This window comes from Lampetra planeri, chromosome 12, assembly GCF_965212315.1.
Source record: "Lampetra planeri chromosome 12, kcLamPlan1.2.h2, whole genome shotgun sequence".
NCBI classification, from domain to species: domain Eukaryota; kingdom Metazoa; phylum Chordata; class Hyperoartia; order Petromyzontiformes; family Petromyzontidae; genus Lampetra; species Lampetra planeri.
Window position 1 is genome coordinate 3,420,781 of NC_136118.1, and position 14,764 is coordinate 3,435,544.

General features: G+C 52.6%; 1 protein-coding gene across 1 annotated transcript in view; it reads right to left on the reverse strand.

Annotated features, from left to right (window-relative positions):
• Nucleotides 1-14,764, reverse strand: part of LOC144721528 (adhesion G protein-coupled receptor A3-like) — a 108,218-nt gene that overhangs the window by 78,706 nt on the left and 14,748 nt on the right. The window contains exon 2 of the mRNA XM_078599202.1: nt 705-776. Within this exon, the coding sequence (XP_078455328.1) occupies nt 705-776 (72 nt within the window). The remainder of the gene's footprint in view (nt 1-704; nt 777-14,764) is intronic.

A 14,764-nucleotide genomic window follows, 5' to 3' on the forward strand; every position in this document is an offset into this window, starting at 1 on the left:
AGAAAACATTCCCCTTGGATGCGAACGGGGATAAGAACTTTGGGGATTTGTGCTCGTTCAAGCTACGCGTGTCACGCTTTAACATCTCCAAACGCGCAGCCCCTTCCCTCCCCCAAGCCTACAATCCAGTCCTGCACGCTCCCAGCATCCGCCAGGCGGAGTCGGGATTCCGATCAGATTGCCGATATCATTCCGCCGGGACAGTGGGGGACGCGGCGAGGCAGTGGTCGCTTAAAAGAACGCAGCACTCGAGGCCGACTCGACGGGAGCAGTGCGAGCAAGATCTGAGTGACTCTGCGCGACGAGAAACGATGGCACGACTTGGTGTGTTCGGGCAAGAGCACGAGGGTTGGATGTATGTATGTATGGTGTATGTATGTACCTATGTATGTGGGGAGCGGTCGTGTAGCGGTTAGCGTGCTGCGCTACGAACCCAGCGACCCGAGTTCGATTCCTCTTCAGGGCAAACACCAGTGACGATTACTTGAACCGGTCCTGGGCCTCCCCTAGGTCGACTCAGCTTCAAAAGAGTACCTGGTGCGGTGTAATAAACATCACTACTCGGTGGCGGTGCTGGCCACCCACCCCCTCGCGTGCCGTGCCGGCCTTCATAGGCGCTCGCTAACAGAACTTGCCCTAACAGGCTGTTAAGGCTATACGGGGGATCTTTGTCTTTGTTTGTGTGTGACAAGTCAGGTACTCACAATCTCTCCAAGTAGTTCAGTCCATAGAAGGAGCCGTTCTTCAGCTGAGAAATCCTGTTGTTGCTAAGGATCCTGGAAACGAAAAACAGAGACATCACAAATTTCAAACCGTGTTCAGGAGAGCGATGGGCAGGCCCGTGGCGCGATTAAACATTTCATTAAAAGGGAATTAGATTTTAAAAGCCTCGGCGGCACCGAGTCAGAGAAACCGCACGGATGATCGTGCTGGCAACTCGCAAAGAGAGGTCTCACTCAGCAAGGCGCGGGGAACGGCGATAATTCGACCAAACTCATTGCGATAAAGGCGCGGGCAAGACGGGGGCGAGTAAACAGATAATGGCTTTGCGGAATTTCTGACTGACGAACGCTACTACGGGGGAGATGCTCGATATCAAAACTGGCGTGCTCATGTGTGGCTTTGCAGACAGAAACAAAAAAATAACTGAACAATTGCGAACGTGCCATCGCAATTTTTGCCCAAACTAATTGAATACTTCCAAGGACAATTGCGCGTCGGGCCAAGCGGTTGATCAACGCTTGTCCGTGATTACCCCCGAACTTGTTTGAATTTCGAAGCTCGCCTCTCTCACAGCGGATAATTCCGCCACCAAGCTGTCAAAGCACAGAGGGGCCGGCAATCGCTGAGAAAATCAAGTAACGGAGCCGTCCCTTCACACGTCCTTAGACAAATAAATCAGGATTCCTCCGGTATCGGCTTTCCGAGGCGACCTGCTTCCCCCCGCGGCTCCTTCAGCTGTCGCCATGAATCACGAGCCGGAGGGGAGGTTCCCCATGGCTCTGAACTTTTGTGCCGAGAGGGGGGGGGGGAGAAAAATATCTTGGAACGGGCCCTGGTGGAACGTTTCAAAACCCGTAGGCAAGCGAGAGAGAGAAAAAAAAGAAATGTTGTTTTTAATATTTGTAGCAGACAGGTCAAAGGTCAAAGCTTCTCCCAGCTCGAGCGGAGCACACCGCAGGGCTCATCATCTCTGTCGGGACCCCCCCCCCAGCCAGCGGTGGACATTCCACATTCCTATGAACAGATTGTCTCCGCTGTTGACTTTGAACAGAAGTACTCGTTTTAATGACCTCTCCAGAAGTATGATGAGTTGAGTTGATCCCCGACCGCGATTTGAACCCGCGACTTTCAGATTGCCAAGCGAGCGCTCAGATGACCGTGGCCACCTGAACCAACAACATTCGTCAGTCAACGTCACCTTCGTCATCCACTGTTGGATGAATGCCTCCCCCAAGGCTCCGTGACGCGACAATCCATCTAGACGCCTTGCATACGAGCCGATTTCATCGCTCCATCTCTACGGTGGACGATGCTTCGGCTACCACCCTGTCGTTTGTAGTCTGAACCCGTTGGGCCCACCGTCCCCTTCCCAGCCATGAGACGTCATCCTGCCCGAGCCCACTCTTTTCGTGAGCGTCAACCCTGACGATGTCTCTAGAACTTGCGTTCGTTCGTTAATTCTCCAATCCACGTGGCCCTTCCTCCCCCCCCCCGTCTCTCTCGGGTTTGTTCATTCCAAGCACGGCCACCACCTCTCCACGCTTCTTCCACCCGCACTTTTTTTTTGTTATCCCGGCCGCGTGGCCTTCGGTAAATCTCGGTCACAATTAAAGGCTTCAATCGGCAGGCGCGCCCGATGAGAAAAAAAAAGATGCGCGCCGTGACACGACCGCGCGTCGGGATCACGCGCGAGCCATCAAACAAAGCACTCGAGGGAGGGAGGGAGGCGAGGTATGCGATGTGGCCCAGGTGTAACTCGTTATTAATTACAAATTCCAGCACACTCTCTAAGCCGGCTTCTGGCTTCCAGGAACTTTAAATTGGTAATGCGGAACATGCCTTGTCTCAATGACACTGGCCAATGCATCCAGCATTACGCCATCTGGCTGACAGTAATGTTTTTAGTTGGAGATTTATATATATATTACTACTCATAGTCACTGTCTCATAATGTGCCATCCAAAAACATTTGGTTTCGGTAAAGAGGATATTGTACTTGAGTGAAAAAGTCATTATTTTGTGAAATTATATTCTCAGTGTAATCCGGAACAGAAGCGAGGGACTGACATTTGCAGGAAATTAATAACGTAAAATAACGAAACTTTACAACCACTTAATATATATATCCACTGAAACGCAGCCACGGTTTACAGGATATTAAAAGGAAGAGCGTTATTGTGTACGACGCAGTGAAAGCCTTCGGGAGGGATCTCTGCCGATCTTTACGAAAGGGGGCATTCACTCGCGGAGCTTGTCTAATAAAACAGCATCTCTGATTGCCGAGATAACAGCGGAACTCAATGAAAACTTTCATGTAACATTTTTTTGCGGCTAAGAATTCGCGTTAAAAAAACAACAACAACCCCCACTAGGCTGGGCGGCGCTCAATCCAAAACAAATCCATGCCATCGCTCGGACGTTCCGGTTATTACACGCGACGACGACGACGGGGGGGGGGGGGGGAAGGGGGGGGGCACCGGGACGTCCCGAGTGATGGGACGCCCCCACCGACCGACACAATCAGGCGCGGTGCTCGCGCAAAATCTGGCGGCATTTCAAGCGCTCGTCACGTGGCGTCACGTCACGTCACGTGCCCTCCCCGCGTGTTTGTGACGCCGTCGGCGAGTCGCGTGGCTTTCGCGAAACCGCCCGCGGCCTCGTGCAAGTCCAAGTCTGAACAATGATGTCGCCGTTTGGGCTGTCGTGGCGTCCCCAGATTTTTTCATTTCGATGCCTTTCTTTTGTAAATCTCACCCGACGATGTTTTGGAGAAGCACCGGAACGCACCGCCCGAGGCAGTGAGCCTCGTGATACGAGCTGACCAATTCCACGATTCATCATCGTCGTCATTATGATCCTGATTATACTTATGGGATGTCATCGTGAAGGCGGTTATTTACAGCTTTAAAAAATCGTGGCTTTTAATAAGATGAGAGAACGGTTTGACACTCAGATGAAACTGATTGCACCATCACCCTCCCAGCGTGGATGGAAAAGTCCGTTCATCTGAGTGCGTTTGACGCCGTGGTGTTTGATCGATAAAGGTTGGACTAATTGTGTACAAATGAATCGAGGTCCACATTGGTTGACAGAATATGCCAAAAGGCCGCTTCATTCATGTATACCCAAGACGTTAAAAAGACTGAAATGTAGTCCAACATCACGGAACATCTCCGGTGCCATCTCTCCCCTCCGCCTCTCCTGCCAAAACGAAAAACTCAAGGAAAATAAGTCACACTCCGTGTTGTGAACTTTTCCAACACAAACTGTAGCCAAAGCCTTTTTTTCGTCCCCACAGAAGCTCTGAAGTTGAATAAAGTAACCAGAATTTATCCGGCAAAGCCCCTCCGAGTTTTCAAGGCTCTTCTTCAGAAGGGTCCAGCTCACTACTACGTGGACACTGCACGCCTCAACAGCCCCTCAGAAAAAAATACAAAGTTCCCCCGTATAGCCTTAACAGACTGTTGGGGCAAGTGCTGTTAGCGAGCACCTATTTAAGGCCGACACGGCGCACGAGGGGGTGGGTGGCAAGTGCCACGGTCGGCCGCCTTTGTCTCCTGAGTGGCGATGTTTGCTACACACCGCACTGGGCACCCATTTGAGGCTGAGTCGACATAGGGGATGCCCAGGGACCGGTTCAGATCATTGTCACCGGTGTTGGTGGCCGTGGGCGCGAATCGAACTTGGGTGGGTGGCCAGGTTCGTCGTGTGGCGTGCTAACGGCAGCACCACCGCTCCCCGACACGATTCACGGACACCTGGTGGGGCGTGGCAGCCACCCGCCCTAAGGACTAACCAGGATGAACGCGGCTTTTCTTCCGAGATCCAACGAGACTTGGGCGAGCACTTACGATGATTTGGTCGTGGGCAGAGGAAGCAGGGTAAGAAAGTTCCTCCTAATCCCGGCATTTAATTCCGATTCTTCTCCTTTATCTTCTTCCCGCAGTGAAAGCGTAACAAAGGGGAACTGCTCACCCGGAGCAAGCCTCGTGGTTTATTAATGCCGATTGTTATGCTAAAGCACTCGTCTTTAGTCGCCCCGCAATGGACATATTGCACATTATCCCGTTAATAATCTCGGCTCAAGTGGGCTCGTGATTTGCCCCCGGCCAACAGAGGCACGCTCCGCGCGCGCGCGCGCGCGCAGACAAAACACGAGGGGGCTTGTTTAACACAACAGCTCCCCGATCCCAGAGTTTGTTTTCGGATTTGGAGGCGAGCGGGCGGCAGCACGAGGCAAGCGTCAGGGCGGCGGCGGGGGGGGGGGCGGGGGCGCAACGGTGAATGTGGGTCGCCTGCAAAGTGCGGGCAGAAAGAGTTGCGGTCGTTATCTACGTCGGAGGGGTAGAGGTGCGGCTCTGAAATGTCTTGATCTGTTGGAACGACCTCAACTACAGGGAGTTCTAGAGAACCTCTAAATGGTGATTTGGTGTTTTTGGCCTACTCTTCCACGCTGGCCCTGATGTTTTGAAATAATGGGGTGGGGGGGGGGGTGGAGTATCCATGTTTTAATCCACCGCACGTGATCTGCCGACCAACTAGCCGTGGTGTGCTCGTTGTTACAGTTGGGTGGACAGAGGTGGCCATCATTGCAAGCTGCCCCCCTGGGAGATCAAACTGAACTGGCGACCTCAGCATTTTCAAGTCCGGCGCGCTGCTAGCCATGACACCACAGAAGCATACGACACAGCAAAAACGAGCCGCTATTCAACGATCGATTGCTTAGGCTAAATGAATATTTATCCGTTCCCATTGATTGATTTTTCTTAATTAATTTAAAGCCAAGTATGATATGTTAATTTCTCTTCCCGACCCTTTGCCTCACTGAGAGCCAATATGTCATTCATATACCTTAGACCGCCAACCGCTCATTAACACACACCTCATACAACAGTAGAGAGATCATGGCTGATGGTAACTGCGTCGGTTCTGATAACACTGGTCAACAAAAAAAAAACATTTTTTTCTGGCCTGGACTTTTGCAGCTGTTTTAGACTAATTTCAGGGTGCTGATTCCAAATCTGATTTCAAATTTGCTCTATCACATCATTTTTATTATATCGGCATACCCCATTTTCATTGATTTTACCCGAAATTAACTGTCACTTATGATTGCAAGTTGTTGCGAGTCAGTGACTGCTTTAGTGTTAAAATATGGTGCTTTATTTAAGATTTTTTTTCTGCAGTTTTTATTGAAAATGCAATATTTGATATCTCAAAAACCTGATGTGATAGACAAAAACTGATGCCAGATTTGGAATCAGCACCCCAAAATTACCTTAAAACCGTTGGAATACCTTATTCCAGAAAAGTGTGTTGACCAGTGTAATCGAACACAGCGGTGGGTGACCAATTCATTACTGAGAGCCGCATTGGACTCGGAAGATAGCTTTGTCGGAGCCACGGGGTGTTGGGGCAAATCCTGTTAACGAGCACCTATGAAGGTCGGCACGACGCACGAGAGGGTGATGTGGCCAATAACCACGCCGAGCCGTCTTTGTTTCCACAACGGTAATGTTTACAGCTACTCATGTAAGGCTGAGTCGACTTAGGGGAGGCCTCGGACCTGATCAAATCATCGCCACTGTTATTGGTCGTGAGCAGGAATCAAACTCGGGTCGCCGGGTTCGTAGCACAGTGGGCTAACCACTACACTACCGTTCCCCACACATTCACACACACACACAAACACACATCTTAAGTCACGTGTGCCACTGCAGGAAGCCCTTGCAGTGGCACAAGTGACCGGGAGTGCCTCCAGCACCTGGTTTGTGTGGCTTGCGGGTGACGAAGACATATTTGCGATAGGCCTCGTTTGGACGCGGGCCTTTCTCGCGGGCCGTGGGTCGATGCTTCCCCTCCGCTCGTGTTCCCGAGACGTTCTCGTCGATGCGTGGCCACGGGAAGCAGAGGCGACGCAAACTTCCCGGCCACGCGCTCCCAGCTTCCTGAGCCGACCCCGTTCGCACGTGGGCGAAACTCGCGCGGCAATTTGTCTTACGTTCGAACAAGCAAAAAAGTTACGAAATAAGGAGTTGGCATGCGTGGGGGACCTCAACTCGCACTTGTCAGTGGAATGTGGCGAAGGAAGCCAAGGGCCTCTCAGTGCCGACAGCTCTCGTTTAGCGAGCGTGAATGTCGACCAATCGTAGGGATGCCGACCAATTAATGCATTTCACCGGCAGTTTTTATTCTCGGGGTTGACGGCCCCCCGCACCCCCCCCACCCCAACCCACCCGCCTCTCTGTCGACAGCGGAGGGTGCGAGCACCGGGGGGTGCAGAGAGACGAGGGCGGCCGTGGGACCCCACACGGCGAAGGGCCCCAGAGAGGCCACCGCAGCCACGCCGGACACTTTTAACCTCTTGCGAGGGTCACGGCCTTGCAAAAACATCCCCTAAATCCTTTTCCCTCCACCACCCCCCCCCCTCCCTCCACCGGAGACCCAGTCCAATACCTGAGAAACACGAACCGCCACAAGGCCACGCGAGGTTTGTTTTTCGAAACCGCGGCACTCAAGACCGGGGCGGCTCTTAATGGAAGTGGAGCACTCGGGCCGTGGCGCTTGTTACGTTTGGCACACGACGTCTTCGACGCGGTGATTGACGCAACGACGCGATGAACCTGGCGGCGTGAGTTCCACTCCCGGCTGCGGCTAACGTTACAAGTGGCGAGTGATGTCCGAGCTGCTTCAGCACCACACGTCCAACCTCATCACCACACCTCACCAACCGGCACCGAACAACGCGGCGATGGATGGTCAAACTGCCCCCGCGCGCGTCCAAACGTCTGACACACATCCATGCACGCGAAGTAGACGGCTGATGTTGCATTCATCATCGGCGGGGAGCGGTGGCGCCGTGGCTGGTGAACTGCGCGACGAACCCGTTGACCTGAGTTCGATTCCCAGCCGCGGCGAGCGGGTGGTGTCTAAACTGTTGAGAGGCGGCGTGGCGAAAGCCTTCATTGAGCAGCGCATTAACAAAGGGTTGTGTGATTCGCCACACGCACGTACGCGCGCAAGCTGAAAGCGTGGACCTACGGGGAAGAATACGATACGTGACGAGAAGCGCACGCCCGGGTTCGGAGTGTGAGGTGTGGTGGTGGTTGCGGGGGGGGGGTCACGATCGCGAGGACCTCCGCCGACAGACGCGCGCACAGAGAAACGCCCTCTCGCTCCGCAGTCAACAGCACGCATCTGCGTGGGGGCAGACAAACGAGGGTTGATTGCGGGTTCCTCTGTTTAATTTTTTTGTTAAAAGATGTATTTTATTTATCTCGGTTGAGGGGCCTTGTTCTGGCAGCGCCTCCACGTCAAGAGACCACCATCACCACCCCCACCACCACCACCACCCCCACCACCACCACTCCCTGCCCGCCCCACGCCGGCTTGACAGGGGGGGGGGGCACCGACGTCGCCGTTGTGCGTGGCCAAGCGCTCGCGGCCCTTGCGACGTCCACACAGGCGCCATTCACGGCAGCGTGCCCGTGCCCCCCCCCCCCCCGCGTGTGTGTTTAAGAGGGTGACCCTGAATGGGGAGCCGCTGTGGGCAGAGGCGCGCGCGGGTTTCTCATTGCCCTGGCAACGGTGCCACGCGCTGCGCCTGGGGGAAGGGGGCGACGCGGATGCCACTCGTGAAGAACTCCTCGGCCGGCACGAGCCCAACGGGGGGGCAGAGGCGTAGCGAGGGGGGGGGGGGCAGGGGGGTACATATGTCCCCGGGCGCCAAGGTAAAGGGGCGCCAAAATGAGGCTTACAACGTTACGTTATAACTTATTGCGGCGGGCGCGGCAGCCTGAAACTACTGCACAAATCTACACCTCAACCTAAAAGTTTATATATATTCCGCCACACACAGCCTACATGTCATGTAATTACATTTTGGTATGTGATTAAACGGGGGGGGGCGCCAATTTTACAATTTTATAGTTCGTCCCCGGGCGCAAAATATCCTAGCTACGCCACTTGGGGAGGCGGGGGGGGGTTGAGACGCGGGACGAACGAACGCGCGCTCGGGCGACGAAGACGAGCCGATGGCGTTCGGCTTCGGCTCACTCCTCCGACGTTGAGAGCTCGCTACGTCGCAAGCGTCACGAGGGAGGCGCCCGACGGATTGGGGAGGCTTTCGTCCCGGCGGTGGATTGACCGTGGCTGATGATGACGACAATGATGAGATTATTTGTCCTGTGCTGCGCTACAAAACCACACCCCTTTATTTATAAATTGCAGCACAGGCGAAATCAACGAACTTTTTATACGCATTTTAATTTTACTTGATAGATTATATTGGACATCACACCGCCTATGGAACAACAGCGTGATTGATATCTGTTGTAACAAAAATTAACCTGAACAACTAAATTTTTTTTTTAACAACCGTCTATCAGACAATGCCAAAAGGCACCCACTTCTCCTCAAACCTCTGACTCTTGAGGTGACAATTTAGATTTTACGAGGCGTCGCGCATTAAAAGGGGCTCTCGCACAAACACTCGTCACCCTCTCTGCAGATGCTCACCTGGTGAACTCAGCCCCCCCCCATCAACAGACACATTACACCCACGCGTCAGGGACGTCGTGAGCGCACGGCAGTGATGCGCGCTTCAAGAGTGATTTTCTTCACTTTAGAAACAAACAAAAAAATCCCGAATAGTCTCCTACAACGCGAGTGTTATCATAACGGGAATTGGATATAACGCGATGAATGTATTCGGGAACACATTAAAAAGCATATATAACGCGTATGCGAATTGGCTATAACGCGATTGAGTGAACGAAACTCCGTCGCTTCAGCATAACAATCGGCTGCCTCGACGTAGCGTCACACGAGGCTTCGGGATGCTACTGGACGCTTCTAGATGCTTCCCAACGCGCCTCAGTCTTTGCTCAGCCTGCGCACGCAACTCACGCGTTCTCGCGGACTGTGCCTCACCCTGCATTACATATTACAACGCGATTTCTCCATAACGCGGTGTTCTTCAGGAATGCAGCTACCACCGCGTTATAGGAGAAGAATAAGAGACTGTATGCCAAGCAGAGAAACCGAGACACCATTGCACGTTGTCAGTAGGCCATTGTTAACATGCGTTCTACAACAAACCCCATTGACTGTGTTGCCACAACAACAATAATAATAACAGCAGTAGCAGCACGTGGAGAGAGAGAGAGCGGACGGGAGAGGGCCGACTCCCGTTCCTCGTCAAGAAGTTAATAGGTTTTTATCACGCAAACCGACCATCACCCACGGCCCTGGCCATGTTTATTACATTACAACATGCGTTTGGGACTCTTTTCTCCCCCGTAATTTTTATTTATTTTTTTACCCTCGAGTTTGTTGGAAGTAAAAAAAAATCGATGTTTAGGAGTAAGTTTGCTGATGTTTTGTCTCTTTCGTTGGCTCTTTAATTGCTCCTGTTTCTGTTTGTTTGACCCCCCCCCTTCCCGCCCGGTCCAAAAACATTGCAGCCGTATAGACGGGTCGAGGAAGGCGCTGTTAGCGAGCACCTATCCATGCCATCGCCTGGCACGCCCCAGCTGCCTTTCTTTCCCCATTGCAGACGTTTACACACCGCATTAGGTACTACTTTATTTTTTTGGCTGACTCGACCCAGGGGATGCCCGTGGACCGGCTCAGATATTCGTCACCGATGTTGACCACGAGCGGGAAATCGAACTCGGGCCACCGGGTTTCGAACTTGGGTTTGACCGAGTACACACGCAAACAGACTTCACACGGTGCGAGCGGTAGAAAATTAGAAATGTGTAACACCAGCCTTTTCATTCGTGCGATGAAACGAGAGCTCGAAACGAGATGTGGAATTACAGCGCACTAGGTATTCACTTTAAGCCGAGTTGACCTCGGTGAGGACGGCATCGGATGGAGTAATCACAGCGAGGTTATTCATGCGCATGTTCACGCGGGCCACGGTGCGAGAGGGCGTGCACCACAATGCCGCCGTTCCTCATGGCTTGTGCGCGCACACACACACACAGAAATATCTCCCATAGAGCCATGCGGACGATTGGGGCAAGTGCTGTTAGCGAGCACCTATTAAGGTCGACACGACAGGACGGGTGGCCAGCACCACGCGCCCGTCGCATTTTGTCTCCCGAATCCGGGAACCGAATTCGGGTCGCCGGGTTTCTTTGCGCAGTGCGCTAGCCACTGCATCGTGGAGGTACACACACAAAGACACGAGGGGTTGGGTGAACAACCCCACGCCCGGCCGCCTTTGTCTCCCTAGTGGAGATGTTAACACACCGCACCAGGCACTCATTTGAGGCTGAGTCGTCCTACAGGAGGCTCAGGACCGGTTGTGAATTGAACTCGGGTCGCTGGGTTCGTAGCGCAGCGCGCTAACCCGCTTACCCTGCCGCTCTGCACGCGCGCACAGAGACGCGCACAGAGACACCCACATCCCCCACGAGTGCTCTTCCTGTCCGGGTGCGTCGCTCCCCCCGGCGACCTCTCGCTGCCGGCACACTAACGAGCGAGCGAGCTCCTCCGCACAGATGCGCGCTGCCCCCTTCACCGAGCGAGGCCGTTTCCGACGACGAGGATGGCTGCAAGAGCCGCTCTGTCCCCAATGACCTCGTTAGAGGGGCCAGGCCAGCCCCCCCTCCACGACCCCCACACCTCCCCCCCCGTGCCCCTCTCGGATTTCGTTTCACGCACTTCCTTCGCCATCTCCTAAACAGGATGGGTTTGAGGCCCGCCCCAGAAAAAAAACATCGCGGAATTTCCATAGGTATCGAAAGAGAAAAAAAAACCACCACCACCACACAAATCGGAAACGACTCCCGCGGGGTTCCCACGTGCGAGAGCGGCAACGTCGGCGACAAAAAAAACAATCAGTGCCACTCGGGGCAGTCACGTGACGGGCACCAGCGATTCGAGGCCCGAGGTCGCCACGATATTTTTTTTTTAACGAAGCGAAAGCGTTCGCGGCTCTTGGTGCCAGCCTGCCATCAGAACCCAAAGCGTGCGACGCCGCGCGGCAGCTTAAGCCGTCACTTGCGCGACGATTATGCAACGCGAGCTCGAATTCGGCAGCCACCAGCCGACGAATGATTGTATCCGTCTTATGTTTTTTCTTTTCTTACGCGCGAGGTTCAACGAATGGCAGAGGTTGAGGGCGAGAAGAGGAGGAGGGCAGTGGTGATGCCCGCGAGGTGATCACTCACGCCGCATTCCTGCCGTGCCCGAGATAGCATTTATCTGCAACGTAAACAACGCGGGAGAGACCTGGAGCAGAGGCAAACACTACTGCTCCCTGCAAGGAGATTAGGTCAGGGTTGTCTCGGCAGATTTCTAAATATCGCCGGCACGCTGGTCTTCTTCCACGAACAGATCCCGGCCCAACACAGCCGCTTGTGTTGTCCAAGAAGGGGCGCCACTCTGAACGGCCTACTGCGGTTCGCGTGTTAACAAACAAATTGAATGAACACAAATATAACAACGGCCTTTTGTTTGCGATGATGTGGGACACGGAGCGGTGACATCGGTTTGTGTGAGGGTGCCGGGCGGACGATTGACATCGCGGGATCGTGTAAGGTGGCAGTGGCTTGGGTGGGGGGGGGGGATTCATCCAGCAGTGGTTCGACCGTGGCTGAAGACAAGTTTCAAGTTTCATTTATTAGGTATGGCCCTGTGAGCCATTCGGCTCTTGAATCGGGTGCAACCGCAACAAACAAAAACACATGAACAAGAAAACATCTTAAAGTGACTATACGATGATTAATGTCGTGAGCGTGGATGAGGAATCGGGCACACCGAGTTGCCGTTTGAGATTTTCTCGGAAGAAGCTGCGCGCTTTGCATCGTTTTAAGCTTATTATCAGGCCCGATGGTGTAGTGTGCAGTCTCCAACTATTATTCACTCAATCTTACTATTTAGGTGCTATGAAGAAGGCACCATCGTCTGAAACGTCGCCGGTTATTTATATTTTTTCCATTTTAAGGTCACATGGTGTGGTTATTGATTCATGCGTTGAGGGGTTGTGTTGTTGCTGTATGATTTAAGGATCGTTTGATGGGACTGATAGAATTTTGGGAAAATCTGCACACGGAAGAGGGTCATCTGCCCTGCCCCCTATTAGCACTCCACTCTGCAACAACACTGTGCTGCATTGGATAACGGAATGCTGAGGATCAATATATAGAAATAATTTAATATAACATCCGAAATACCATGAGTGGCATCATTAAAATGCTGTACAATTATTCGTCCTGGTTTAACATTTTATAATTTCAATAAATGTTTAAACTTCAGTATTAAATGATAATGAAGTCCACGTTGACGTTACGAACTTGCGGAACGTGACCCTGATTTTCAATGAGCTGAACAAACTCCTCCCGATTCGTTGAACCTTTTTTCAAGTTGGCTTGTTAAAGGAAGCTACAGCAAAAAAACGAGAACTCTTTTCGCTACACTAATAGACTGTGTGCTCCAGTTGAGTTGTGTATGCATTGTTGAACATACAAATTGCATTTTGCAATTGCTGAGGAACCACAGACAAAGCTGAAAGGCAGCAGACAGAAGGTGAGCCGGTGCCAACAATTATCCAGGCTCCGCTGTCCTCTAAATTTTCAAAATAATGCATTGTTATTATATCACGCTTTTACCACGCTCAAAGCATCCAACAGTAAAAAAAGTATTCAGTATTCGACATGCTAAAACTCTATTACATGAAGAAGACAAAACACAATGGCAGCAGCATTCAAGGGACGGAATATACAAGGCGAGAGAGGAGAGGAGGGTGATTCAAGCCACATTGCACAGACGAGTTTTTAATTGAGATTTGAATGTGGAGATTGACTCCGCGGATCGATCTGATCTCAATGGGCTGTGTGTTTTCCGACAAAAAAACAAGAGTGTTTATACACGTGGGAGCAGCTGGAGAAAGCCCACGCACACGAGGGAGAAACACTCGATCCCACCTAGAAGGGACAGTCAATATTCGTCCACACTTTTCTGTACCGCATTCTCCTGGCAAGCCAGGGTATGGTACTTTGACACCCAGGGAAAGAAGAGTTTCTAAAAAACAAACGTGTGTGATCCACCAGCCATCATCTCCACGGTGCTGGATTACAGGCGCGCATCGTAGCCGCCACTAGCCCTTTGCCAACGCGCCGCTGTTTGAAAGCCTCCCCATGCCGTATCGGTGAAGTGTAACCACGCTTCGGCACGCTGGCCAGAGTTGAGCTGGTGAAGCGGTGGTCCAAGACCGGTGCAGATACCAGCCGCAAGCCAAATCTGGGATCCGAACTCTGGCCACCTGGTTCCCAGGCGCGGGTCGAAAACCGCCAGATCACCACTCCCCCGCTTATGAACAACTCTTGATCATCTTCGTTCTTTATTGTCTACCATGCTTGACTTCAACATCAATTTACAAGAATCGTTCAAGGGAACTGCAAAGTTAGCAACGAAAACAATGTGACCCACATTTTTGGTAAAATAAAAAAAAGCGAAATCCCTTGGGATTCACAAACTCCCCAAAAACCGACAGACACCTTCTCTGTAAAAGTCACCCTAACCACCTCAGCCACCCAGCCCCCACACCCTTCCGGAAACCGGAACCCCCTCCCCCGCCTGCCCCCCCCCCTCGCCTCCACTCCACCTCCCCCAGCTGGTGGAACTCTGCCAACACCAAATCACAGCCGCGGGGGGACGTTAGGTGAATACGTTCCAGCTTTCCGGCCAACTTCCCACTGAGCGGAGTGAGCGGCGCGCGTTTGTGGCGCGGCCCACGCGATGCCTCGTGCCGCCCACTCGTGTTGGTTGTAAGCGGCTACTGGACAGAGCCAATGACGTGAACAACATCACCGAGTCGACTTTATATATACAACAAAAATATATATCCAGGTTTGGTCCTTGCTATGTGTGGCACGCATGGGTGGCACAATACGATGTGCTCTGAGCAGGGAGCGTTTCAAAGTACGCACGGACATGTACCTACGTCATCGCCGTATTATGGTGACGCGTCTCGTGGTGCCACTGCAGCGGCAAGGAATGGGTGGAATTCGAGAACAGGGAGGTCAGC